Source organism: Syngnathus scovelli, chromosome 19 (genome assembly GCF_024217435.2).
Source record: "Syngnathus scovelli strain Florida chromosome 19, RoL_Ssco_1.2, whole genome shotgun sequence".
Lineage (NCBI taxonomy): Eukaryota > Metazoa > Chordata > Actinopteri > Syngnathiformes > Syngnathidae > Syngnathus > Syngnathus scovelli.
The window spans coordinates 369,056-394,255 of NC_090865.1; the positions used below are offsets into that span (position 1 = coordinate 369,056).

General features: G+C 46.8%; 6 protein-coding genes, 1 long non-coding RNA gene and 1 other non-coding gene across 19 annotated transcripts; 4 read left to right on the forward strand and 4 right to left on the reverse strand.

The window, feature by feature from the left end:
- Positions 1-402: 402 nt before the first annotated feature.
- Positions 403-1,810, reverse strand: sostdc1b (sclerostin domain containing 1b). 2 transcript variants are annotated; one of them, XM_049751326.2, is made up of 3 exons: positions 1,729-1,810; positions 1,018-1,221; positions 403-942 (listed from the first exon to the last, which is right to left on the reverse strand). In XM_049751326.2, exons 2-3 carry the CDS (start codon positions 1,217-1,219, stop codon positions 527-529), a joined length of 618 nt encoding a protein of 205 aa, XP_049607283.1. In that variant the 5' UTR covers positions 1,220-1,221; positions 1,729-1,810; the 3' UTR covers positions 403-526. The 2 variants fall into 2 exon arrangements, with proteins under 2 accessions (XP_049607283.1, XP_049607284.1); XM_049751327.2 differs by lacking the exon at positions 1,729-1,810 and having other exon boundaries at positions 1,018-1,668.
- ilf2 (interleukin enhancer binding factor 2) lies at positions 1,774-5,321 on the forward strand. Of its 2 annotated transcripts, none has more exons than XM_049751312.2 (15): positions 1,774-1,918; positions 2,344-2,403; positions 2,683-2,725; positions 2,830-2,934; positions 3,004-3,081; positions 3,529-3,631; positions 3,697-3,762; positions 3,842-3,958; positions 4,036-4,114; positions 4,213-4,300; positions 4,378-4,439; positions 4,517-4,631; positions 4,700-4,790; positions 4,888-5,063; positions 5,146-5,321. In XM_049751312.2, the coding sequence occupies exons 1-14, from the start codon at positions 1,914-1,916 to the stop codon at positions 5,037-5,039; spliced, it is 1,164 nt and encodes a 387-aa protein (XP_049607269.1). In that variant the 5' UTR covers positions 1,774-1,913; the 3' UTR covers positions 5,040-5,063; positions 5,146-5,321. The 2 variants fall into 2 exon arrangements, with proteins under 2 accessions (XP_049607269.1, XP_049607268.1); XM_049751311.2 differs by having other exon boundaries at positions 1,775-1,918; positions 4,888-5,044.
- A 501-nt stretch (positions 5,322-5,822) lies between these two features.
- On the reverse strand, positions 5,823-8,086 carry pex11b (peroxisomal biogenesis factor 11 beta). The gene is made up of 4 exons (XM_049751319.2): positions 7,740-8,086; positions 7,518-7,633; positions 7,028-7,229; positions 5,823-6,964 (listed from the first exon to the last, which is right to left on the reverse strand). Exons 1-4 carry the CDS (start codon positions 7,793-7,795, stop codon positions 6,550-6,552), a joined length of 789 nt encoding a protein of 262 aa, XP_049607276.1. The 5' UTR covers positions 7,796-8,086; the 3' UTR covers positions 5,823-6,549.
- A 231-nt stretch (positions 8,087-8,317) lies between these two features.
- smad10a (SMAD family member 10a) lies at positions 8,318-15,684 on the reverse strand. 5 transcript variants are annotated; one of them, XM_049751305.1, is made up of 14 exons: positions 15,538-15,684; positions 14,290-14,356; positions 13,157-13,400; positions 12,853-13,027; positions 12,754-12,777; positions 12,393-12,605; positions 12,178-12,260; positions 11,997-12,066; positions 11,782-11,883; positions 11,503-11,556; positions 11,233-11,434; positions 10,997-11,165; positions 10,730-10,868; positions 8,318-10,610 (listed from the first exon to the last, which is right to left on the reverse strand). In XM_049751305.1, exons 1-14 carry the CDS (start codon positions 15,539-15,541, stop codon positions 10,399-10,401), a joined length of 1,758 nt encoding a protein of 585 aa, XP_049607262.1. In that variant the 5' UTR covers positions 15,542-15,684; the 3' UTR covers positions 8,318-10,398. The 5 variants fall into 5 exon arrangements, with proteins under 5 accessions (XP_049607262.1, XP_049607261.1, XP_049607259.1 ...); XM_049751304.1 differs by having other exon boundaries at positions 11,233-11,416; positions 11,997-12,260; positions 13,157-13,397; XM_049751302.1 differs by having other exon boundaries at positions 11,997-12,260; positions 13,157-13,397.
- Positions 11,756-16,434, forward strand: LOC125987179 (uncharacterized). Its single transcript, XR_011085860.1, has 3 exons — positions 11,756-11,894; positions 11,980-13,415; positions 14,961-16,434. It is a non-coding gene; the product is annotated as an uncharacterized lncRNA (long non-coding RNA).
- A 241-nt stretch (positions 16,435-16,675) lies between these two features.
- On the reverse strand, positions 16,676-18,116 carry snapin (SNAP associated protein). 2 transcript variants are annotated; one of them, XM_049751333.2, is made up of 5 exons: positions 17,957-18,116; positions 17,745-17,791; positions 17,473-17,591; positions 17,046-17,183; positions 16,676-16,808 (listed from the first exon to the last, which is right to left on the reverse strand). In XM_049751333.2, exons 1-4 carry the CDS (start codon positions 18,076-18,078, stop codon positions 17,076-17,078), a joined length of 396 nt encoding a protein of 131 aa, XP_049607290.1. In that variant the 5' UTR covers positions 18,079-18,116; the 3' UTR covers positions 16,676-16,808; positions 17,046-17,075. The 2 variants fall into 2 exon arrangements, with proteins under 2 accessions (XP_049607290.1, XP_068505159.1); XM_068649058.1 differs by having other exon boundaries at positions 16,676-17,183.
- A 39-nt stretch (positions 18,117-18,155) lies between these two features.
- chtopa (chromatin target of PRMT1a) lies at positions 18,156-24,312 on the forward strand. Of its 5 annotated transcripts, none has more exons than XM_068649057.1 (12): positions 18,156-18,423; positions 18,747-19,702; positions 19,823-19,973; positions 20,148-20,319; positions 20,391-20,537; positions 20,613-21,980; positions 22,548-22,603; positions 22,868-22,896; positions 23,096-23,145; positions 23,531-23,603; positions 23,994-24,027; positions 24,234-24,312. In XM_068649057.1, exons 3-6 carry the CDS (start codon positions 19,833-19,835, stop codon positions 20,807-20,809), a joined length of 657 nt encoding a protein of 218 aa, XP_068505158.1. In that variant the 5' UTR covers positions 18,156-18,423; positions 18,747-19,702; positions 19,823-19,832; the 3' UTR covers positions 20,810-21,980; positions 22,548-22,603; positions 22,868-22,896; positions 23,096-23,145; positions 23,531-23,603; positions 23,994-24,027; positions 24,234-24,312. The 5 variants fall into 5 exon arrangements, with proteins under 5 accessions (XP_068505158.1, XP_049607281.1, XP_049607279.1 ...); XM_049751324.2 differs by having other exon boundaries at positions 18,157-18,423; positions 18,747-18,836; positions 23,096-23,167; positions 24,110-24,312; XM_049751322.2 differs by having other exon boundaries at positions 18,157-18,423; positions 18,747-18,836; positions 23,096-23,167.
- On the forward strand, positions 23,268-23,406 carry LOC125987577 (small nucleolar RNA SNORA8). The gene has a single exon (XR_007488052.1). It is a non-coding gene; the product is annotated as a small nucleolar RNA SNORA8 (small nucleolar RNA).
- Positions 24,313-25,200: the final 888 nt, after the last annotated feature.

The window sequence follows — 25,200 nt, forward strand, 5'->3', positions numbered from 1 at the left end:
TCTTCTTCCGCAGGTAACGCAAACATCCTGTTGCAATGGGGCGCAGGTGATTCTATTCACCGCGTACCATCAACAGCCCCGGCCCACGGCTTTTAGAAAAACGAGAGGCCACGCCAGACAATGAAGTCTCTTAACATGTTGCCGCAGCTGGAATGAGCTAGCCTGAAGGTGAAGGTATTGCGTTCACAAAGCAAAGTATGACGTCTGCTGAAAAGAGCGTTTCATGGCTGGGCTCCTGTGATGACTTTCTGTCTTTGTGTCTTTGTGTCTTTCTGTCTGTCTTTCTGTCTGTCTGTCTGTCTTTGTGTCTTTGTGTCTTTCTGTCTGTCTTTCTTTCTGTCTTTCTTCCTGCCGGGTCTGCCTGCAGCATGAGATCGATCACAAGCACTCGTCTTTGTCAACTCTTTATTTCAGACAAAACCACTGTACGGACTTCACGAGGACTCGACATGTTCTTCCTGTCCAAAACGAAGTGACAAACTATTTGGTCAGAAAACAGCGACCGATTGCTGTGAGCCGCTCCGTTTCATTCCACGTGCAGACCAGGAAATTGGCCTTGGTCGGAGCGCTCATCCCTCCTGTGTTTCCTCTTCTCTTTGCCACTCGCTAGTGCCGCATCCTTGTGCCGCGAGTCGTTGTGCTGTCTGCTGTAGCGCTTGCACTTGCAGGAGGTTACCACGGTGATCTTGTAGGTCCTGCTGCTGCCGTCCTGGCACTGAAGCCAGATGCGCTGGCTCCGGCTTCGCTCCATGACGCAGCGCCACTCCTGGGCCTCTCTCCGGCTCCAGTAGCTTCCCATCCAGTTGGGGAGCAGGTGAGCCGGCAGACATTCTCCGGCGCAGACCAGCTCTTTGACGGGGTTGATGCTGGTGCACTGGCCATCTGAAATGTACTTGGTGGAGCGCAACTCTCTGCAGCCCACCTGGCTCTGCTCAGGCGCTCCTGCCGCATGTGAAATGCATTTGGCGGACGGACGTTACCATTGACACAAAAGCATTTGCCGCCGCGTCAACTCACCGCTATTCATCGCTTCCGACTGCCGCCGTCTGCCACCGTTCCTTGCTTGGTTTGCGTCTTCCGTAGGCGGCTCGTCTTCCGCAGATACGAGGCTCGGCTCTCGGCTGAGTGACTCTGTGGCGTTGTTGGAGAAAGCCGTGCAACTCCTGCTCAGGAGTAGCAGAACCGCAAACAGTTGGACTTTGCTCGTCAGGCGGGTCATGACTGCAACAGAGTGATGTGACAATGGGAGCTCCTGGTGCGGCAAATGCTTTTATATCCAGGTGTATAGCCCTCACTCCACTTTATGAATGAATAAGACACACCCACCCAACTAGCCTGCAGCCTGCACTTGAATCCAACCATATCCCCTTCCACACAGTGCACTTCATTTTCACAAGCATGCTTCTTAAATTGAGGCTACTCATAAGCCAGCACTTTTAAGAGCGTCGTAGTAATAATAAGCGAATGGGCTTGTTTTATATTTTTGATGAGCACCGTCTTTTTCAGCAAATTTCTCTTGCAATGTCAATCGTTTAGTGACCGGTTACAAGCAGGTTCTCAGTTTAGGCCACAACCAAATCAAACAAGAAGATGAGTTTTAAAGCCATAGATGCACAAAAACAAATACTATATTCAGTCTGTCTGTCTGTTATGGGGCTTCATGATATTTCTAAATACCGAAGATGGGACGTTCGCCACTTATTTATTTATTTATTTATTATTACATACGTAGGAGTTGTATATCAGCCCAAACCAGGCGGTGGCAGTGTTGCTTCCCATGCTGCACTTGGATCGCTGTAAAATCGAAGAAGAAGAAAGGGCAAGTCGCAAGCTCGTAGCCCAAGCAGCAGAGTGCAAACTCTCATCTTTTCTCCTCATTTTCTTACCGTTCCTTTGCCAAAACGTCGTACGCGATGAGGTCAGAAAAAACAATTGCTTTGAAACCTTGTGTGCTTTGGTCTAGTTCATGGAAAAGATGTTGATTAACAATTGATTCTCTTGTACCTAGTAGCCTAGCCCAAAACTAGCCACTGAAGCTCAGGAGAGATGATCATTTTGCTGTAGTAATGAATTAGTATAACATCTTTCTCAATTTAGTTTAGCTTGGGCTGCTTAATGCGCCGTTTATATTCGACTTTGTTTCATTTCGTTTGCGTACGATGAACAATCATGCTAATATGTTAGCGCTTTCACCTCGCTGCTTGAATGGATGGATGGATGGATGGATGGATGGATGGATGGATGGATGGATGGATGGATGGATGGATGGATGGATGGCCGTTCGGTAGATTGCGTCCTCATCGATGGCAATCATTTCCGATTGATCTCTTTGTTTGTGTTTAGAGGGGACCGCGGCAGGGGTCGAGGAGGCCGCTTTGGGTCCCGTGGGGGAATGGTTCAGGGGTGAGTTGGACCACCTGGTTTCGATGCTAATCGTGCTCGCTCGCACCGTTATCAGAAGAACTGAGCCCCATTTGCAATTCAAATTGGAATATTTGTTCATCACTTGTAATAATGTATTCCCACATTTTGGAGCGTTTCCTTTGCTCAATGGTAGCAGATTCATGGCCCTCCACCACACTCAATACTCCGCTCTATTAGTCAGACACAACTTGCTATTACTATATTTAATGTTGTTTCCCTGTGCTTTTACATGACTGTGGATATTTCACTTCCCTTTAGGTATCGTCCGTTTATTCCACACATCCCATTTGATTTTTACGTGGTGAGTAAAAAACGAAAGAAGCGCAACAGCAACATTTTGTTGTGTGTGTGTATGTATGTATGTATGTATGTATATATGAAGAGACTAATTGTTCTCCTTTTCAGTGTGAGATGGCCTTCCCCAGAGTGAAGCCCGCGCCCGACGAGAGCGCGTTCAGCGACTGTCTGCTGAAGAGAAATCAAGACCTGAGCCCAACACCTACAGAGCAGGTCAATACAGACACACAAGATTGTCACAGAAGTTAACCTTGGTTTAATGATCTCTATCTGAATTTACAGTCCTCCATCTTGTCACTGGTCACAAAGATCAACAATGTCATTGATAATCTGATTGTTGCCCCTGGTAATTTTGAAGTGGTAAGTCATATTTTAATCAGCATTCAATGCAATGTAATTATCAATCAATCCATCCATTTTTTATTTGCCAAGTTTGAGCATGCCAAACATGGAATTTGATTGACTCTGGTAGATCTTTCGATGGTGTGAAAACTGTTGTTGAAACGTTTTACACCAAAAAGGTCACCGAAATGCAAACATTCCTCCATTGTTTTCTGTGGCCAAATGACAATTGAACAACGGTGCCTGGCTATATAGCCCAACACGCAAAGAACGAGTGAGTCTTAGTCTAGTGATATTAGACGCATGCTACCGCAGATGCTGCCATGCAAAAAGAAATCGCAGAAAAGACTGCCAGATCTTTGCAAAAGGAAATGAATGTCAACAAATGCCATGTTAATGAATAAATAAGCAGTGACTTTGGTCTGGATTGTCATAGCCAAATGTGGCGTTTTTTTCTTGATGCAGCAAATTGAGGAGGTGCGTCAGGTGGGCTCATACAAGAAGGGTACCATGACAACCGGCCACAATGTCGCCGACCTTGTCGTTATCCTCAAGATTCTTCCCACACGTGAGTCTTTGCCTTTGCCCATCTCCTTTAAGTCCTCGCGTTGTAACAATCGTTCTGTATCGTAGTGGAGGCTGTCGCATCGCTGGGCAACAAAGTAGTGGAGACTCTTCGAACCCAGGACCCAAGTGAAGGTACCACTGAAGGATGTCAAATACTGTATCCTTCAACTAAAAACTCAAGTGAAGCATATAAACCACATGTGCGTGTCAGTGCTGTCCATGCTGACCAACGAGACGGGCTTTGAGATCAGCTCAGCGGACGCAACTGTCAAGATTCTCATCACCACTGTCCCTCCCAACCTGCGCAAACTGGACCCCGAGTTACATTGTACTAGCCACACACACACGCAGAACATAGCCAGAAGTGATGTCCACGTAAACGACTTGTTTGTATGTGTTTTAAAGTGGACATCAAGGTACTGCAGAGCGCCCTGGCAGCCATTCGCCACGCCCGCTGGTTTGAGGAAAACGCTTCTCAATCCACGTGAGACCAAAATGCCCTTTGACCGTACTTGGCTTTTTTTTCTTCTTCTTCTTCTTCTAAATAACATTCCAAATGTGATGTCCTTTCCTGATATGAAGGGTTAAAGTGTTGATCCGCCTCCTGAAGGACCTCAGGCTGCGCTTCTCTGGCTTTGAGCCTCTCAACCCTTGGATTTTGGACTTACTGGTAAAGGTGCACTCGAAGCTCCAAAATGAGACCGAGTTGACACTGTGACACGTTTTGGCAATGCAATGCTGTTCCAGGGTCACTCAGCAGTGATGAACAATCCATCCAGGCAGCCTTTGTCTCTAAATGTGGCCTACAGGTCAGTTGTTGTGCACTTGTGTTCCACGCAAATGCGTGTCCTATTCCAACACATTTTGCTTCCTGCCCGTTTTGTAGGCGCTGCCTGCAGATGGTGGCCGCGGGTCTCTTCCTGCCCGGCTCGGTGGGCATCACCGACCCTTGCGAGAGCGGAAACTTCCGAGTGCACACGGTCATGACCCTGGAACAGCAGGTAAGGTCCTTTTCTTCATCTCATAATTAGAACAATAATAACAACTTGTATTTGTGTGTCATGTGCAGGACATGGTGTGCTTCACAGCTCAGACACTGGTGAGGGTCCTGTCGCACGGAGGTTTCAGGAAGATCCTCGGGCTGGACGGAGATGCAAGCTGTGAGATCTCATTGTGAAATTCAAGCGACTATAGTGCCGTGCCGTGCCGTGCCGTGTGTCATGCCTGCTGCCACTTTAGCAATGATAATTGTGGTAGATCTGGCGACCGAGATGTCCACTTGGGATGGTGTGATAGTGACCCCTTCCGAAAAGGCCTATGAGAAGCCCCCAGAGAAGAAGGAGGAAGAAGATGAAACTCTGGAGGAGGGAGGGGATGGAGATGACGACAGCATGGAAACCCAGGATTGACCGAGGTTAGGTTTCCCTTGCTTGGTTCGTATTAAATCCTTTGTTAATTAGCATATGGTTCCCTTTCGACGTGTCATTTCTAATATTCGTAGCCCTCTTTCCACAGTTCATCGTTAGAGCCTTTGAAGAGAGCTGCTCCGCCCTGGTACCTGGACAGATTCACCAGCAGGATTCCACATTCACAATGCTTTTAAGAAAAAAAGAATTGGCCACAGTAATGAATTTTTCTCATGTTTTTATTGAAGCTGTTATTTTGAATTAAACTTTTTTTTTTTTTTTTTTTTTTAAATTGTCTTTGAGTCTTGTCTTCATGATATAGTAAACGTAGTTGATCGATTACGTCACGGTCGGTCATTGGGGCGGCGCCACTAGGTAATGGGGGCGGCGCCACTAAGTAATGGGGGCGGCGCCACTAGATAATGGGGGCGGTGCCACTAGATAATGGGGGCGGCCAAACGGTTTCACTAATCCGCCATCTTTATTACTCGGAGTGATTTTTGTAGTCCAAACAACTCAAGGATGCCGAAGTAGAGAGAAGGATTTGCCGAAAGACTTTGTTCGGTTCCTTCGAGCTATGAAAACGACGAACGGACGGACAGACACAGTAAAGCGGTAAGCCTGAGATGACGCCAAAATAATCAACTGTATTTCACTTTCGTATTATTGCGTGTCTATGAGGCCCTCGTTTTCATAGCATTAGCATGAGTCTTTCTGCTCATGTGAGCGCTGTGCCCTCTGTTTTCACTTCTTGTGGGTGTAGTTTGAGTAGTTATATCAGATGAATTGTATCCAAAGTGCTGTTTTATTCTTGGGGAACACAATCGTGTTAATTGCACTCGTTAGCTTCTCGCTAGCGCTAGCATTAGCTTGCTTCGTAGCTTGACTGCAGTGCTTGTGCTACAAATATGTCCGTCACCTATCTATCTATCTATCTATCTATCTATCTATCTATCTATCTATCTATATCATAGGTCACTTTTAACCTCTGTACACATTGTATTATTAGCATTTTCAGCCATTGCAAATTTCAGTGACATGATCAGTCATCAATCCCAGTAAGCCAAAAGCCATTATCCAAACGTTTCAAATTCTCAACTAATGGCAAAGAAAACACACACACAAACATCTCATCAAACGGATGAGAATACTGTGTAAATGACCCTGGAGGGTGTGTGGGACCACAAAATCAAACGTTAACAAGCAAAACCCATCAGCAGGGAACGTCACACAATGTTTGAAACTACGTGTCTATTATGGCTCATTCCAAATGTTTTCGTCACATTTATGAAATATTCTAAACAGCTCAAGATGACGTGACACAGTGGTGAGCTGTTACATAGCATTTTGATGATTTCTGAAATTGTGTCGTGATAGTGGCAGGCAGTATTTAGCAACGTATGAAGTCAGGTCAAGTCCAAACTACAAGCCCAGGTATGCGCAAATGCACGACCCGTCTTTGACCTCTGAGCTGCTCCCTCCCAAAAAGTCGTCTTTCTCGCAGCCTGTGGCTTCACGGCTTAAGCTTAAGCCAAGGGTGGACGAGGGTAAGAATGGAGAGCAAAGAGGACGCCAGTCCACAGGCGCCGACAAAGCCCGTTCCGGTGGGGTAAATGGCGAGGCGGTCCAGCGGGATGAAGATGTCGCACGCGTTCTTCAGCAGATCCAGGAGTAACGGCGGATTGCTCTGCAGCACCGTTGCCAAGAGGTAAAGCCGCCCGTGTAACCACGCCGACAGATAGGGCAGGACAGCCAAAGCGGCGCTGGCTGGCGAGGACGGTGAAGACATATCGGGGGCCGTCACGGTGGGGCCGGGATGGCGCGAGGGGGGAGATTTGGCCGCTCTGTGGCGCGCTTCACGTTCCATGAGGAGGTGCAGCTCGTACACGTCGCGGGTCAGGTTGAGGATCAGAGCAAATAGGTAGTACCTGCAACATGCGTAGACCAAATCTTTGAAAGTGAAAACACTTTGGACTGAAATGTCAGCTCACTTGAAAGATCTCTGGCTCCATTTGCGCTGGTCCAGTTTGGATACGAGGCCCGTCTTGCCCGCCCACAGGACGTTGTCACAAGCAAAGTACATTGCTTTGTTGAGGTGGCTGATGGTGAGGCAGAGCCTCAGTATGCTGTCAGAGAGATGGATAGCCCGCTTTGCCGCCTCGATGGCCTCCACTGAGTTCCCCAGACGCAACACTGAGTGAGACACAAGCGCAGTTGATTCACCATCATGAACGACTCTGAAAAATACGCCGTATAGGAAAGGAAGTAAATGGTAGTTGCACCTGAAGCGCCAACAATACGTTGCTTGGGCTCCCTCTAGTGGTATGTAAAAGAATCACTACCCAAGTCAAGTACAGCGACTTGGGGTCAACTTTGAAAGTAGAAAATCATTTGGTTTCCATTTGCGTTTCTCGACTGATATAGACACAAACTAAGCATTCTTTGAAATAGATTTCAGGGCTTCGACTGCATTTGACTTACACTTTCTTGCCAGGCTCATGTGAGCTTCCAACTGACTAACAGTTGTGCGAAGTTGTGTTCCTGCTCCGCCTTTGTGCAGCGTATAGCCCAGCAATGTGCAGGCATATTGAGCAGCTCTGCAAAGCGCAAAAGAAATATACACGTCATCTTTTTTGATCTGCCATAGAGATGAGATGAGACCGTGCAGCCAGCGCACACATCAGGGCTCCGGGGTAACTTTACCGTATAATCCTCTCCTTGGCTTGGCTCTGCGAATTGAACCTTACCCAGGAGTCCATTCTGTCGTATCAAAACAGCTCCGCGCTCGCTCGCTGATCGGTTGCTACCAAGTTTTAGCAGCCGAGCGCCAGTAATCCGTCAGTGCTTTCGCAACAGCGAAAATCTGGTGGTATTGTCGAAACAGGCGCCTGCCTCCGCGCTTGCAAAAGCTGTCAAATACGAGTAGAGCAATTTAAAATGGCATTAAATACACGCGGACTGGATTATTTGTTTGAAATACACTACGAAGCACCATTTCCAGATCGCGTCAACTACTACTTCTTCACTCGTTGCCAGAGGGCTGTTAGCACCAGCCGATTTGCTAGACTGCCCTCTTGTGGCAACAAGAAGTAGCCAGCAACGCAGAACTGGCAAAAGAAAGATTGCCCTTTTTAAATTAGGTTAGGAGCCAACCCAGTGATTTCAAGTGAAGTCCCATTAGATCGTTGCACGTTTGTTACAAATACACTGTTGGGAAATGAACATAAAGCTACGTACATGTAGTAAATAAAGTCATTCATTGATTCAAACAAAGACAATCATTGAATATTGGTGTTTTTATTACAACTTATTTCATACGGATACATAGAGTACTCTATTTAGTGATCAACCATGTAATCAAAGCATGGATCAATGATTGTGTGTACAGTGTTGTTTCCATGTGATTGACCTGAAAGAAATACTGAACTGGCCTTGGGATAGGAGGGAAAAAAACAGCAGTCATACATCCCAAACATTTGAACCAAAATAATATTTGGTAGGAGCTATTCGTATAGCGACTGGGGGTGGGCAATTGAAACGAATTGCTGACAAATAACAGAAATTGTCGTCGGAAAGAAATCAATACTTTCAAATGGCCTTTAATGGTGGCGAATACATCTACAAATGCTTAAAGCATTGGCTATACGATGACTTGGTTATAGTAGTAGCAAACTGTAACTTAACACCCAAATTGTTCCCCAAATACATAGTGAGGGGAATGAATGGCGATGTAACCGCAATGGGAAAGGCAAACCAAAAAACACCACCATCTTGAACACTTCCCTGAATATGGGCAAATGTGTTTGAGGTGTAAAATGAGCTCAGTTATATTTGACACCCACAAAAGACTAAGGCAATAAATTACACTACTCTGATACAATGGCTATTTTCTAAATAGTTCTAGTTCTCCAAAGCAGTTTGATGATTTCAGATACCTGAGGGAACCACAAGATGTCATCAAAACTCGGTGAGAACCAAATCACGGTGCGCAACAACCGAAAAAGAGACCGACCGACCGACCGACCGACTGACCAACCAAACGGTGTGTTTTGGCGCTTCTACTGTTGACAACAAAAGGCACAAATATGCATATTTATGTTAGTGGGCCCATTTTGGAGAAGCAGCTGATTTGCCAACATACTAAGCTCCTTGACTACTACTTATTTCCATTTGGACCAAGTTCAAGCAACAATGTTTTTGCTTTGGAAACCTCAACTACAGAATCTTGCAGCTGCTGTGCTGTGCTGTGCTTGGAGCAGGTGAGTCGAACTCTGAGATGTTTCCTCCCTCAAACTGGTTGCATTGAAGCATAGCAGAGTTCCAAACACTCAGTGTTGAGATAGTAGAAGGAAGGCACTGGCATTCCGCGCACACTTGTGGTCATTGCGTCTCTGGCATTCCGCGCACATTTTTGGTCATTGCGTCTCTGCCGTTGCCACACATTATTGATCACATTAGTAGTCAGTCAGGAAGGACTCCTACTGGATGTCAACTGGGTACCTTTAGTGTTACAGTAAGTACGTTGGTTGCCAAGTCATTCATTGTGGGATGAGATGAGCCGAAAAACTACTTAGGAGCTGTACTTATGAGGTATTCCAGCTTTGGTGAGTCACACCAAACATTTGGTTAAATACTGCTTCATTACAAAGACCAACAACACCACCACTTTAAAGCTAACTCTTTTTGGCTTTTTAGACTTTTGGTATGAAAAAAAATAGATACGTACTATATAGACTGGATATACGCAAGCGGAGCATACGAGTAAGAAGAGCAACAAGCTAGAGTTTGGGTCAACGGACAGCGACGAGCACGCTACGAGCACAGAGGTGACAAAACACGCGGTTCCCTCATCCGCGTTTACACGTGACTTTGTTGTTCGTACGACCGCAAGAGAAAAAGACCAAAGTCTGTCTTTCCTCGAGGTACTCAACGCTGAGTCGGACATTGTTCCACGCCGCCGTACGGTGTTTCAAATTGATGCGACTGCACAATGTCCATCCAAAGTGCATAAAGGGAAATGTGGAGTTGGAGCTAATAAAGCTCCTTTTCAACGTGGCTTTGGAAGTCATTCAGAGAAATACGATCGATCTGCATTTTCCCAGTAGTACATTTTTAAAACACCATCTAGTGTTGGGGTCTTTGTCGACATCACGGGACACGTTTGAGTGGAATCGAGGTGTAATGCTGCGCTGCGTGTCGTAATTGATTACAAAATAATTGATTGTAAGCGTCGTTTGAGTCTGTCTGTCTGTCTGTCTGTCTGCCTGCCTTTTAAGTCGTTTCGTCGGAATTCCTGTCTATTTGGTATCAGGCCAAAGGATTGGATGTGTGTGAGCGAGCACATTCAACGAAGCCACGTGTCTCAGTTAGCAGGCCCCGGATCAGCTAAGGGCATGGTATGCAAGACCTCGTCCAGAAGCTGCAAAGCCCGGTGAAGGTGGACTTCGACCCAGCACGGCGTGTGTTTGATGCTCTGCCTGGGATAGTCGGGCCCCCAACCCTTGACAAAACTCAGACGCAAGATGCACAGGCGCCGGAGGTCATCCACGCCGATCCCCGCTGCTGCCGACAGACCTGTAAGTAAGCGATGGCATGTCACGGCGTGCGTCACCTTCACCTTCACCGTCCTTCCTTCCCTCCCTCATTTGAACAACGCTCAATGGGGTGTGCAGCCAGGTTTTGAAAATACTGACTGACTGCAGGTGCTATGCCTCCAACGCTGCCCGGTCCAGGGATGTTTCCCGCCACGGCCGCCGCCTGCGCGGCGGCCGCGGCCTGAGCCGTGGCCGCCTGCTGCTGCATTTGTCTGTGGCACTGTCGGAGGTCAAACACCTAACAAACAACAACGGCAAGGTTTTTTCCCCGAAGTTAACACGCCGGTCGTTCAATATACGTATGTCTAAAGTGAGATATAGACGGACAGCTACGATTGTAGGGTCGCTGAAAGGATGAATTCCGACCTTGATGTAGGCTCCGGGGTATATCTTGTGCACAGCGTCGCCCGGGGCTCGGCCCGCCTCCCTGTCCAGATAGTAGCTCTGTACGAAGACGGCGTGGTCGCTCATACAGCGCATCCACACGTCGCCCTCGCCACGACACTCCAGCTGCACCCCTTTACCAATGTGTAATCTGGGACAAGGGAAATAAAAGAGGTGAGATGACCTCGAGTAAGTCCAGAGCCCTTTTCTCCGCATACCGGGCTCTCTCGCTGGCATCCGTGCGATGAACGTTACTCAGCTGGCCCAGACAGAAGCGGTCACCGCCCGACGGGTCCACGTAACCGTCCACCGTCACCACGGGGCAGCTGGACGGCACCTTAAACATCTCGCCCACCTGAACGTCCATTTCAAAATAGGAGATGGAGCACCAAAACTCTGGTCCTAGCACACAATAAACAACTATTTCGAGTACAATGACACAAAGCGAGTGCAAAGACAAGAATGGTAGAGAACTTGAGCACTCGAACCTGGATGATTGGAAACAGAAGGCGGGAAAGAGCTTGAAGCGTGATGCTGAGACCCTGCAAAGGCCAAAAAGATGTACTACTGGCAAGAAGAATACATTGTGCGCTAGGTCAAGTTAAGAAAATCGATTGGAGAGAAACCATAGAATGCACGTTGCTTTTTGCTTTTGTTTTTTTACTTCTCACAACGTGCGCATTTTCTCCCCGTTGGTTGTCAAGTTTCCCGCGAGCCTAACGGGGAGAAGCGGTGGAGAAAATAAAATGGAAGGATGGACGGCTCACAATGTTGGTTTGGATGGTGAAGGGGGCTTGGCTGATGAGCACGTCCATTTTGCGGGGGTCCCACGGGAGTGTAGGAGGCTGTGCTGCTGCCCGTCCATACCGCTGCGTTACAGGTAAGCAAAAAATGCAATGTCTTATTGATTATTCAGCCAGTCGCAGCATACTTGACTAGGTTAGTATTGTCTATTATGTACGTAGCTAGGCAACTAACTCACTGTGGAAGGCAGCCTGGCTCTGAGAATGTTTGCTGCCGCTGCTGCCGCCGCCGCTGCTGCTGTATCCGTTCTGTCCGTGGGATTGAGGAGGTAGAGAAGATTGCTGCGGGTGGCCAGCTTGAGGTGGGTGGGGACCTTGTTGCTGATTTGGTGTCGGGGAACGCGGTGAATGTGTCATCACCTGGACCTGCGGGGAAGCAGTCCCGGGGCGCCCATCAACATGGCTACTGGCCTGGAGTGGCAGCATGGAGCCAGAGTTTGACACTGCGGAGGGGAAAGAAAATACACAATCACAACCGGGACCGACGGTATCGTCCGGGAACGCCAGATCTGGGTTCAAATAGACTTTGTCAATCCCCCCCAAAAAACGAACAACAACAACTCGTTACTGCTAACCTTTGGGTGAGACGGGCAGCTGAGTGTATCTGGTGACCGGCGGAGGTCCGTGAGGCTCGGACGACAGATGCGGAGGAGGCAGGGCTTGGCCGTAGTGATCGGGCGGAGGCATCTTTAGCGCTGCTTGGTGCTCGGATAGCGGCATACCGGGCGGGAGATCCATTTGGATACAGTCGTGGATGTACTCTTCTTTGATCAGACCACCGGGCGCCACTGCGAGACGGAACGGAAGGTTCGCGGAGAGCTCGTCAAAACGAGCGCAGCTTCATTTTGGTGCTGCTGGGGCGAGTCTCGTTCAGCGTGTCGCGCACGGGCTGTGTCCTTGCCGGACCACAATGTATTTGCGTCGCAAGGAACTTACCCGTGTTGTGAAGACTGAGGCCGACTGGGAAAGAGCACAGAAAAATGGAGAGTCAAAACGAGAAGTACGATGAGACTATGCGAACAACTTTGAACCTACCAATGCCCGGAGAAACCACCCTCTCGTAATGATAGGGGTTTACGCACACGTTGTCGTACTTGAGGTCAAAGGCGTACTGGCAGAACTTGACGTGCTTGAGTTCATTTTTATGGAGGTCGGGCCAGCGCCAGAGCCGTGCGTAAATCACATGAGGAAATCCTTTCCTCCCTGCCACCTGAGTAGAAACATACACAGCATATTTCGAAGCTACATTTGTGCCCCTATGAGGATCAGTCAGCGGGTTCAACTTTACGTTGGAGGGGAAAAAAAAAAAAAAAAAAAGAACACGCGACAGGTGGCCTACCTGTAGTCGTCCATCGAGCGTCCTCTGAATGGTGACGCACTTGCTGGGATGAACACCGTTGGTGGTGATAGCAGTGATGAGCGAGTCCAACTCGTCCTTCTTCTCTTTCAGCTTCTTGACCAGGCTCTCGATGGCCCGCTTAGCGAAGCCCTCGTTCTCGCCGCCCTGCCGATGGCACATGAGGCTGTGGACGATGCTGAGGCAGGCGTCATTGCTACTCGGAGGGTTCACCGACATGATACTGCTGCAAAACAAACAGGTAGGTAACAGGTAGCCTTTCAGCTCAATGCTAACGTGCACCCTGTGCACAATCAGAGTCAATGGAAATCACCGGAGCTTCTTTAAATGTTGATATGCTGGCTCATACACTCCGGCAAGATTACTGATGACTTATTTCCTGTTTACATTTATCTGGGTTCTCCCGCTTCTCTAAAAACGTCCACCCGTCGGCTCAAAGGCGCCTCCAATATGGGTCTAAAGTCAGCCAGCCAGCCAGCCCAAGGCAAATTGAGATCAATGTTGTGCTAAATGTCATTTCGGGTGAAGTCGTGCTCAGCGGCTATTATTGTGCCAGACGTGAAGAAACCCAAACAAATGGAAGACTGATAGGAAGGACCCCAAACATAGCATCAGGCAAGTGCGCATTCAAGACACCTTTCAGCACGCTTGCGTCGCAGAGGCCAAATAAAGCAAAGCAGAGCAGAGCAGAGCATTTGTCATTGCAAATACATATTCCTGAATAGGAAAAAAAGATCACATCACATCACATGAAATCATCCCCCAAAATGCTGAGCCTTCTTTTCCTTTATCACGCTGAATGATTTCAGTTTGCTGATTCAGGCTTCTTCAAGGCCACGTGCCCTTCCATACTTTGAGGGTGAAATGTGCTCTTGATTAAAAGCACAAGCCAACATTCACATTCTTCACTTGAATGATGAGTGAACAACATTACAAGCTATATGAGTGAATCACTTTGGAGGACTAAAAACAGACAATCCACAAATACGGGAACAAAATGAGTCAATATTTAGCATCAAGTTACCCGTAAGAAATCTTTTCATTGAAAGCATCGTTCAAATCTACTTTTGCCACTCATTGGAATCGGCGCAAATGGCACAATGACTTTTTCTTACCTGGGATTAAGTTGGTCGGCCAATGAAGGTTCACTGGGATCATGATGGCCCAGTTCTGAATCAGCCCCTGTTAATAAAATGCAAGCTAAGAATCCAGTCCCTATTGGCATTGCATACAAAAAAAAAATCCTTGCTATATTGCGTGTTACGTGTTACCATTTTTCCTTAACCTGAGCAGCAGCGGCGGATCTTTCAGTTTCCCCATCCCTTGCACACCTGCCTCCTTATCACGCAGCAGCGGGACCGACCGCCTGGTCACTTGTCGAACCTTTTCCGTTTGTGCTATTTTATCATTGGGCTCGCTTGACTTCAACTCGAAGGGCTCATTTCAGATCACTTTTTTCTATTTCGATCAATACCTACTCAGCGGAGTCATTTTGTTTGGTATGCACGTCATTTTGGCGTGAAAAATAGGGAATGTGGAAAGAACCAAAAAGTGATGAAAGCATCCATCACGTACAATTGTTGACCAATGTCATTCTCAAAGTGTCTCATTGGCGTCTGGCCCCAATGTCATGTAGTTTATATATTGTGGTCACAAATGACCTACCTAGAGTATATGGTGGCATCATGTCATGTGTGAGCAGTCTCTGCAGACGGTCACAGCTATTTGAAGCTCCCCCCTCCCTGTCTCTTAAATACACTCTTCTTTCTGTATGTTCATCCTACAGGCCCCAAGCTCAACAGCTGGATTGGGAGGACACAGTTGTCCAAATGAAAAATCCAATCCTTTCCCAGGGACGATAAAGTCATGGTGACTGTCACCTACCTACCTACCTATCTGCTCCAATCTATGCATCATTTTCCAGGCGCACTGCATGAACATCGACATACACGCGTCACCAACATGGAACTGGCTGGCCGGCCGGCCGGCCAGCCGGCGCCTTCCTTCGACACATACGTTTACTGTACATTTATATACACTACTGCACATGCACGCTACATTGAGTGGTGTTCACCGTCAACTATACATCCCCGAAGTTTAGCAGGAAAAAACATGGTACGACAAATTGTAACCTTGCAAATCAAATAGTGAGCGCAACATCACCTGGAATGAACCCGGGGAAAATGGAGAGAACCGCGCACCGCGCAAGATAAAGACACTTTATCGAGCTAATATTGGCAACTTTCACTTGCAAATCGAGGCTATTTGCTCTGTATGCAATCGACAGACGGACAGACGGACGGACGGACGGACAGACAGACAGCTGGTGCAACAAGCGTTCACATTGAATTGCTAATACTTACACATCAGACGGAGAGAAGAGGAGAACTTGAGCCGAAAGACCGTCGGTTGGTTGGTTGGTTGGTTGGTTGGTTGGTTGAGCTGTCCGACAATTGCTTCAAGTGTACGGACAGAGTGCTGGCTGGCGGGCTGGCTGGCTGAATGTTTACTCGCCTGCTTGCCTGCCTGCCTGCCTGCCTGCTTGCCTGCTTCTCTCTACATTCGCTGGCTGTCTTTTAGCACTGTCGATCACACACACAGCAGCACACCGGCGGCGATACTTCCATGGATTGCAGCTAAATGGATCAATTGTTTCATATGCGACACTGTGCTAGCTTAAGCGTCTCTCTCACAGTAGCTTTATCATATTCTCCGTCTTACTGTCTCCTCGTGCATCCTGCCCGTTCCTCACGCGCACGACACCATAACAATAGAGGGGAGACATCGTGCGCGTCAGTGTCGCGACACGCCTCGGCCAATAGCGGGCCGGCTCTCATACGCACGCTCGCGCTCATCCAATAGAAAAGCGGCTCTCACAGCGACGCTGCCAGCCAGGGTCTGTCTGGTTCGTCGAGATTGACAGGCCCGCCGCCGCGAGACTGTTTTCTTTAAAGTGGCGCCTCTGAGATTAGCGCTCCCCCAACATACATTTACAATTGTACCCCCAAAGCGGGCCACTATTTAGCACTTGGACATGCTCAAAACTTGACTCCCCAACTTTTCCGTGCATGATCAATCATGCATTAACTGGACATGACGTTTTGCAGCACGAATAACGAGTGACTTAAGTGCAAACTGTCATTTTACTCCAATAATGGATGAATTATGCACCGTCTTTTGAGTTAGATCATATAAAAGTGTCATAACAAGCGTGTCAAACTGAATTTGATTTTCAAAGGACCACATATCAATTCAAACATGATTACATAACTGTGGAATCTTAAAGACTATTCACCTAATGCTATTGTGCCAAACAAATATTTCTATTGCTTTTGTGACAAAAAGTCAAGAAAATCGATACTGATGGATCTACTATTTCATCATGGTGCATTGCTCAACAATTTCAAAGATACACTGACAGGTAGGATGGTGGTGTATTCAAGCACTAAATATACACTTTTTTTTTTTTAGAAGGTATTTGGTGTAAAAAGTACCACTTGCTCAGAACATTGTTTTTATTGATAAACATTCATTAAATAAAAAAAAAAACAACAACAACAACTCGAACAATTGAGAGGAAGGGCTTCAATAGATATCGCAAGTTGCAGGATCATTCCAATTTGACAACTCCAACCTGTTGAACAAGTATAATTAAGTCCAAAAGTATTTGGCTATTGAAATGTTATGATTTTCAACGCCACCAAAAGTGATTTGAAATGCAGAGGGAACAAATTGTGACAATTTAAGAAGTTTGACAAGCGAATATCATCTAGAAAGCTGATCAGACGATGCAGTGCAGGACATAAGCAGCAGGTCACCTGGATGTAGAGCTAGCTCTCTGGATTTAAGTGTCCTTGTCGATGAGGCCAACCTGTATTTGCTGTGCAGAAAACATGGATGCTCAGGGTTTACTGGGGGTGCGTGAGGTGAACACTCCTGAGGCCTCCAACATGGTCTTTCTTCGTGCTGTCTCTTTGGCTACATTATGGTTTAGTCTTCTTAGACGTTCCTAAAGGCAGAACATTATTTGGAATGCCTGATTGAAAAACATCTTTTTTTTTTTTAAATCTGTTTTTATCGCGTTGTCGTTACTATATAGCTGTTAACCAAAGACTTTCTTAACTTGAAGGCCACTCACTCACTCACTCACTCACTCACTCACTCACTCACTCACTCACTCACTCACTCACTCACTCACTCACTCACTCACTCACTCACTCCAGATAACTATTTGCACGCGAGCAATTAAAAAGTCAATTTGACTAAAGGTGTCCGCTTGAGAGAGACACAACACTAACCTGAGCGTTTTGCAGAATATTGTTTACAAGTACGACTCTTCGTCTTGCATTGAGAAGTTTCTTCACATATGGGTCCAGATCAAGAGCCACCTTTTGATGTTCATTTATCCTGCATAATTCTGGAAATAAAGCACATCAGGCAACACATGTCAAATGTTCATGTTACACTATTTACAGGTGGGGTCAAATAAGGTCGATACTAAATTGATGTAAAATGCTGTTTCCATTTATTTATGATTGTCATTCAGCCATGTCAAAATAAAGCCAATTACCTGTGGCAAGATTGTCGATGTGTTCCCTTAGTTCAACTTGGCTCTCTCTGTAGATGAAAACATATTCCCATGAAATATAATACAGATGGTCCCTTAAACATTCCAGGAGATCCAGACATGATGGGTCGACCGGTCACGAGACACAAGTTAGCAGCAATGTGATGCAGATGACGATTAAATAACGTCAGCTAAAACGATCGATTATGATTTACCTGACGGAGTGTACATTCAGGTCCAATTGTTGAATGGCTGGTTTCAAAAGGTCGAGCATCCCCTCAGCTATAACATCTTTACCAGCAGAAGTGTCAACAACTACCGCGGAAGCCATTTTCATTGTGGAGCGAAGAGAAACACACCGGAAACGACGTCATCGTGACGTAGCCATAAAGCCACTCCATTTTCTTGCAGGGATATCTTCAGCTCCACAGGCAGCACCATTTTAAGAAGTCGCTTCGTCAGAGTCGCTTCTCCACGTTTCCTTGTCGTTGTAGAAAGTGAATCAGGAGACAAATACCACTCGTCTCTTATTTTTCCACACCGTTTGGTGGTGAAGAGTTTTTCTTCTTGGACCTAAAGGGACAAATAACACCCTCTCGGCCTGGTGGTGTTGGGACAAGCAAGCAAGCTCTCGAAGCTAACTTTAGCTAGCTGCCTCTTCCCGACCAATGCAACGTTCTTTGTAAGTCACCATTGTTGTTGAACCAAATTCAATGTAAAACAAGGTTTTCCACATGCCGCGTTTATTTCAAGCGACCTCGTACGTTCGTTCCTTGGCTCCGTGATATTTGGAACTCATTCAAATGACAAATGTAGGCAGGCCCCGTGTGTTTTGAGGGCCGCGTAAGAAGTGGATTGAATGACTAAAACAGGTGCTGATGAATGAGGCTTGCTAATATTTGCACAGGTCATACACAATTAAGTCACTGTTGGAGACTCATTCTCGCCCGTTTGTATTGATACCACCACTTCAACATGTTTCTTCTCTTTTGATTGTTTCCCCAGGAGTTTTCAAGAGAATTCAGTCAAAATGAGTGCTGCATCTTCTCAAAAAGTTGTCCTGAAGAGCACCACCAAAGTGTCCCTGAACGAGCGGTGAGGCGCCATGCACCTTATCGGAAGTTTAACACCAGAATCAAAGGCCATCTTTGGTGTTTGAAGGTCCTTGTGCTCGCTGAAGAAGGCCACCCACTGTCTGGGACCTGGCCCCAAATGGATGCCGTTTTGAATGATCCTTGTGTGTGCACTGCTCACTCAGCTGGGTTGGACCTGTGAATATTTTGGGAAGCATGAGCTGAAATAAGAACGTTGCCAGGCACTCACTCCGTGTGCTTGCCCAGGCCAAATGCTACGTGTGAGCAGTGCACAAAGGGCGATCAAGTTGGTCATAATTGCTAGATGGACCAGACCGCTGTCCTGAAACTTCCATGGCACTCGTACTCCCTGTTGTATACACGAGGTACACTCAACGGAGAGGAGTCGAGATGTGGCAAAGATCCCAAAAGTTTCTCTCAATCTCTTTCAAACCAGCTGAAGTTAAGCACCTTTCTTGTTTCCTCTTTTCTCTCCTCCTATACGAGTTCAGGTACTCGGTCCTAGCCTGGACGTGACACAGCAGCAGCAGCAGCCGCTGCAGCAGCAGCCTTGGCTGGCCGCTGGCTGCGTGTCATCCTTGTCACGGTCCTTGCTGTAAGAGGCCGAGTAACCAAACGTAGCCCGTGGCCTCTGCTACCGCAGGATGATCTAACGAGCCAGTCGGCTCGAGGCCAGTAAGTGGCATCTGTACGGCTTTCTCTGTCTCTATTCTTTTCTTCAAATCAAAGCTTTCTCTCACTCTCTCCTCTCTCACTCTGTATCTTGTGCTTCTTATGCTTGGTTTGGAAAACAAAGAATTGATATTTTCAAGAGAGAAACAAACGAGTGATGGCAAATGGAATCTAAATAACATAAGAGCCACGAGAGTAAGTGTGGCCGCATCCATGACTTGAGAAATGACTTGATGTGGAAAGCCTGCTTCCTCCACTTCTGTGTCCCCCATGTCCTCGTCTTTTACTTCCTTTTTTCCCTCCCACCTTCTAAAGCTTCACTAACATGCTGAAGAACAAGCAGCCCACAGCGGTTAGCATTCGAGCCACCATGCAACAGCAGCATATGGCCAGTGCGCGCAATCGTCGGCTGGCCCAGCAGATGGAGAATCGGCCCTCGGTGCAAGCTGCTTTGAGTCACAAACAGGTAACATGTTTCTACCGCCTGCAGGAAAAGAAGCACAAGAGTGAGCAAACACTCATCGTGGCGGTGGCGCCATCGCCATCTGTTGGAGCCTCAATCTGATCTGCAAACCCTGAGTTCGGACCAGCTTGTCACAGCGTGCTACTTGTTTGAACCGCATTTGACGTCATTTGTCAGAGCCTGAAGCAACGACTGGGGAAGAGCAACATCCAAGCCAGGTTGGGGCGGCCCGTTGGCATGGGAATGCGCGGAGGTGCCGTCGGCGTTAGAGGAGCAATGCGCGGGATGACCAGAGGACTTCGCGGAAGAGGCAGAGGAGGAATGATGAGAGGCGCTCTTTCCCTGAGAGGTGCGAGTCTGATGCCCGTTTCAGATGACTATTTCAATCTGACTTTTTGTTGTTGTTGTTGTGAAATTTAGGAAAGCGAATGGCTCCTGGTTTCCCCATGCGAGGCCGGGGCTCCGCCGGCCGCGTGGCCATGCGTCGAGGGGGCCGCCAGCGTGCCGGGATTCCTGGCCGAGGGGGAGCTATGGGGAGAGGAGCGCCCCGCGGAGGGATAGCCAGAGGTAAGTCGTCGTGTGCCTCTTGGCTCAAATGTTTGCCTGCCGCCCCTCACTATTGTGGCTTTGTTTTGCGGACAGGTCGCGGTGGTCTCCGTGGGCGCGGCGGCGGCGGTTACGCCGGCAGACGCGGCCGTGGCAGAGGTGTCGGCCGACCGTCGGTGACCCGCGAGCAACTGGACAACCAGCTGGATGCTTACATGTCAAAGACCAAAGGCCACCTAGATGCTGAACTGGATGCCTACATGGCCCAGGCTGACCCAGATAGCATGGAGTGACACTGGACTCGAGTTACCGCAAGAACTGTACAGCTCCCTTAACACATACTGTGTAGTGTCGATGACTTGTTCTCCGAAAATGGGTTTGACGAGAGCGCCGCCGTAAACGGTCCGGGACTCTTTGGACGAGCAGAAAATTGCTAACACTGAATGTGCTTTCATCCACATGTTATTTCTACAGCTGTTGCTATGAAACCCATTTTAATTATACTCAACAATATGAAAGGACTTTTATAAATCTTGAAGAACCCACTTGTTTTATTACTACTTCCTTAGGGTCTATACGTGTGTTAACCAGTTTTGTCATTGTTTGAGTCGCCTTTTGACTTTGTTTCTGGCATTGCAAATGTTTCTTTACACCCTGAATTTAGTCTTCCAAGGCGTTTTTGTTGGCGCTGGTGCATAAATTAGTATGTCAAAAGAAAGCCTAAACCGAGCAGTTTTTAACAAGCCATGGCTGAATGGTTCCGGGAGGGTGGAGACTATTTGGCGCCTTCACCATTTCTGCAGCAAGTAGGCATTAACTTGTATTTTCAGCTGCATTTCAAAACGCTGAAAGCTCAGCAATGACTCAAAATAAAAACAAAAAGCTTACCTTTATTACACCTTGAAATTATTCTGCAAGTGGGTCGATGGGTTTGTGTAGATATTGTACAAACTAAATGAGTTGCTTGTTGCCAAATGGTGTAAGAACAATTATTGCATAGACATACACGCGATTTAAAAGAATGTAAATTGAAACACTACACACACACGCACACACGTATATGCACTGCGAAGTGGAATGCTGATGGATGGTGTAGTGACTACATCAGTGTCGTTCCACTACACTGTAGTCAGTGGTACACTCGCCTGTCACGTGTGCAGGCACCATGAGTTCGATTCCCGCATGTGATGGTGTCTGTAATTTAAAAAAAAAAAAAAAAAAGTATGCATTTTAAAGTAACACGCCCGCGGCACCCGTGGGGACGAGCGGTACAGAAAATGGATAGATGGAAATGATATGCGATTTTTTTTCAGATAAACACACAAAAAAATGAGCGCGTCTTTAACGTAAAGTACTTCCAATTGTCGCAACGCTTAGTATAAAAGCATTTGCAGCGCCGTCAATCGTCCCTTCTATTCAGCGCTGCGCTTTAGTTCAGGCCGAGGGTGAACGAGTTCCCTGAAGGTGAGGTACAAACGCACTCATTTCATTCATTTGTTTTACAAAGGCAGAAAAGATCGCGCAGTGGATGATCCAAGCATCATTTGTATGCGATGCCTGCGTTTTGTTTGGCACGTTAGCTAGCAGCTAGGTGGATTCCAACGCGGCTCAATTTGTAGACGGATGTAGTTTTTGAGTAGATTTCCTCGACACAACATTGAACATTTGTGACGTTAAAGCTTTGTTTCTGTGTGATTCTTTTCTGATTGCCGAACTAGTAGAGCGGAAGGGCCTTGTGCGCATGCGCGCACGTGGTTCTTGCTCATCCAGCTCCACTGCCGCACGTTCAAATTTTGGATGGGGATGGTCCAGTTAAGTGGCTTTTTCCCATGAAAGTTGTGGCCACATTATATCAGGTTTTGCTTTCACCTCTGCACTCGTGATTGCAGCCTGGTGTCAATGAGGCCTGTCACATGACCGGTGTCGTTTGTTTTGGCCCGCAGTTGTGTCTTATCGTTTGCGTGAAAAGCCTTTCTCGAAAGTGGATCGATGGTATGTTGGCCAAAACCTGACTGTGAGATTCCCTTGCAGAATGGGCTGATTGATGTTGCTTATACAACCGGCTGTGGAGCCCTGCCTGAAATGAGGTGAGTGCTGGTTATGTCTTTAAACTCAAGTCAGCACTTCCCTTTTCAACTGGCCATGCGTTTGTTTGGCACAGCAAGCGCTTGGGTCCTGTGTGGTGGACTATCAGCTCTTGCAGTGCAAAGACCAAGCAATTCTTTTGCAACCCACTGCAGTCAAACTCTCTGCTGTAGTGTTACTTATGAGAAATGACACTTGCTATATGTCCATTGCCATGTTTTGTCGTCGTCTTTTTATCTTAATTGAATCAATCTTCCATTGTGTAGGGTACTGAGGGGGACACCGAGCCAGCTGGGTAAGTTATCCGCGTCGGCTTGTATTTTGTCCACGAGACAGTTTATGATGATTGGCTAAATATGTTCAACTGCTCTGAATTATGAGTGACAATTGCCTTTCTGAAAGACGTGGTGACCTTTCTTTTCTTTTCTTATTATTTTTGGCTTTATTGTGGCATCAGCTTGACGTTGAAGCTTATCTTATCTTGTCTCTTACAGGAGTCCGTCCGCTCTGAAGCTTGGACCTCCGACGTAACGCACAACATCATGTAATTATGGAAAATAGAACTGGTATTTGCATTCAAAATGACTCGATACCTATGGGCCTCAGTTAAAATCCATCCTCTTTAAACACGCGCACCTATTGAAGGCTTGTGTATAAATGAACAGCAGCACTGTGCGGTATCTGCAGCCTGTTGTACCATCAGCAGGTTTGTTCAAAAGTCAGTGCAAGAGCAAAGTCAGCACATAGCATCGTTGGTCTCCTCGCTGCGTGTGCGTGGAGTCTTGGTAGAACTGCTGACACATCATTTTGGAATGGAATACTTTGGTCGATTAGCATTCTACCCTATGTGTCATCATTGGAGTATGTACAAATTAAAAGGATGGCCAAGTACAGTCGGTTTCAATTGATTTTTCATGTCAATCCTTCAGGTTGCACTGAGGCCAAGCTGAATCTGTCCGTAACATCCAAGCAGAGACGGAATGAAATTGCATCAGTGCCACGGTTTGTCTTTTTGCAGTTCTTATTAGACCTTGGCATTAAAGACTGAATATACGTTGGTTCAACACTTCTGATTTGATTAAAAAAAAAAAAAAGTCATGAGGTGAACAGTGCTTAAAATGAGCATGCATAAAATGTATACAATATCTAAGATGTTACACAATTGATTAATTTCCTAGCCCCAATATCAGCACATTGGTCTGCATCCCGCTGCTTCATCAGCAGGCATGTTAATAAATGAAGTGCTAGAGCAAGTCATCAGTCATCGTTGGGCTCCTCACTTATGTGTTCCGAGTCCTGGTATTCTGTATGAAACAAGCGCAACCTCAACTTGATCATGAAAAAAAGCAAATAATTAAACCAAATGTACTACTTTTTTTTTTTGTCTCACAGGTGACCGATATGCTTGTGCCAGAAGCACTAAAATGTAAGTCATGTCCTTTCACTGTTTGGTCATATACCAAGGCTTTCAGGTAATTTTGTGCCTGACTTGCTGTGGACTTGACCAGAAATCAAAATCCATCCCCGTGGGCTTCTACAGCAGTTTGCTGAGTTGACTTGTTGGGAACATCCGTCCTCTTTAAACTTGTATCTGTTTTGTGTAGTTCTGATGTACCTCCTTTTATTTTGTAGCAGCCGTGATGGAAGTGAAGAGAGCGTTGGCACGATTACATTGCTTTGTAAAACCCAAATAAAACATCTTTGAAACTTTTCTGGTGTGTGACCTGGCCTTCTTGATAGGAAGAAAAACATTTCTTGTGATCAGTCCTTCCATTAGAACACAGGTGTCAAACTCAAGGCCCAAATTCGTGTGTCATTACTAGAATTGCAAATTGTCTTCACTTTTAATAAAATCTTTTTCTTTTCAATGTTTGACCAGTTTTTACTCATCTGATTTGAAAACAAGTTGTCAGTTTGTTTGTATGACTACAATGCGGCCTGTGAAAAAAATGAGTTTTGACACCCCTGCCCTAAATGATGACAGGATGCCAATTGCTCTTGTGGCCAAATGTTTTGCGTTGTGTTCAGGGGAACCTAATTCCAGCCTGAAATGAATACCTGCAGAATTAAAAGTAGAGACAGACTGTGTGGCAAAGTAACCAGTGACTTTAGCTAGGGTGACCAGATTTGGGTTTCTGAAAAAGAGGACAGCCAATCAGGAGGTGGGGGTGAGGGCGGGTGTGGCGCTTTTCACTTTCAGTGAAGCTTTTTCCCTAATAAAGTGGCCTGTTATTAGGTACACCTGAAAATGGCGGTGTACCTAAAGGAGTGTCCAAGTGTCGTCACAGATCCAACAGCCAATCAGGAGGTGGGGGCGGCTGTGGCACCTGATGGTAGTGTCCAAGTGACGTAGGTACACCTGAAAATGGCGGTGTGCCTAATGTAGTGTCCAAGTGACGTCACAGATCCAACAGCCAATCAGGAGGTGGGGGTGAGGGCGGGTGTGGCACCATCTAGTGTCCAAGTGACCTAGGTACACCTGGAAATGGCCGTGTACCTAATGGAATGTCCAAGTGACGTCACAGAAGCAACAGCCAATCAGGAGGTGGGGGTGAGGGCGGGTGTGGCACTTTTCACTTCAACCAGGGGTGTGGTCCTC

Excerpts from the sequence above, each read along its gene's own strand:
- sostdc1b (XM_049751326.2), bottom strand. The coding sequence starts at position 1,219 with ATGACCCGCCTGACGAGCAAAGTCCAACTGTTTGCGGTTCTGCTACTC. Across the intron at positions 943-1,017 it reads GTCGGAAGCGATGAATAGCG|GAGCGCCTGAGCAGAGCCAG; the intron begins GTGAGTTGACGC and ends CACATGCGGCAG.
- ilf2 (XM_049751312.2), top strand. Across the intron at positions 4,301-4,377 it reads CTTGGATTTTGGACTTACTG|GGTCACTCAGCAGTGATGAA; the intron begins GTAAAGGTGCAC and ends ATGCTGTTCCAG. Across the intron at positions 4,440-4,516 it reads TCTCTAAATGTGGCCTACAG|GCGCTGCCTGCAGATGGTGG; the intron begins GTCAGTTGTTGT and ends CCCGTTTTGTAG.
- pex11b (XM_049751319.2), bottom strand. The coding sequence starts at position 7,795 with ATGGACTCCTGGGTAAGGTTCAATTCGCAGAGCCAAGCCAAGGAGAGG. Across the intron at positions 7,634-7,739 it reads GCCAAGGAGAGGATTATACG|AGCTGCTCAATATGCCTGCA; the intron begins GTAAAGTTACCC and ends TGCGCTTTGCAG. Across the intron at positions 7,230-7,517 it reads CATGAGCCTGGCAAGAAAGT|TGTTGCGTCTGGGGAACTCA; the intron begins GTAAGTCAAATG and ends TGTCTCACTCAG.
- smad10a (XM_049751301.1), bottom strand. Across the intron at positions 12,778-12,852 it reads GGTGGTTTCTCCGGGCATTG|TCGGCCTCAGTCTTCACAAC; the intron begins GTAGGTTCAAAG and ends GCTCTTTCCCAG. Across the intron at positions 12,606-12,753 it reads CCTCAGTCTTCACAACACGG|TGGCGCCCGGTGGTCTGATC; the intron begins GTAAGTTCCTTG and ends TCCGTCTCGCAG.
- snapin (XM_049751333.2), bottom strand. The coding sequence starts at position 18,078 with ATGAAAATGGCTTCCGCGGTAGTTGTTGACACTTCTGCTGGTAAAGAT. Across the intron at positions 17,592-17,744 it reads CATCGACAATCTTGCCACAG|AATTATGCAGGATAAATGAA; the intron begins GTAATTGGCTTT and ends CTTTATTTCCAG. Across the intron at positions 17,184-17,472 it reads ATATTCTGCAAAACGCTCAG|GAACGTCTAAGAAGACTAAA; the intron begins GTTAGTGTTGTG and ends TTCTGCCTTTAG.
- chtopa (XM_049751324.2), top strand. Across the intron at positions 18,837-19,822 it reads AAAGTGTCCCTGAACGAGCG|CTTCACTAACATGCTGAAGA; the intron begins GTGAGGCGCCAT and ends CACCTTCTAAAG. Across the intron at positions 20,320-20,390 it reads AGGCGCTCTTTCCCTGAGAG|GAAAGCGAATGGCTCCTGGT; the intron begins GTGCGAGTCTGA and ends TGTGAAATTTAG.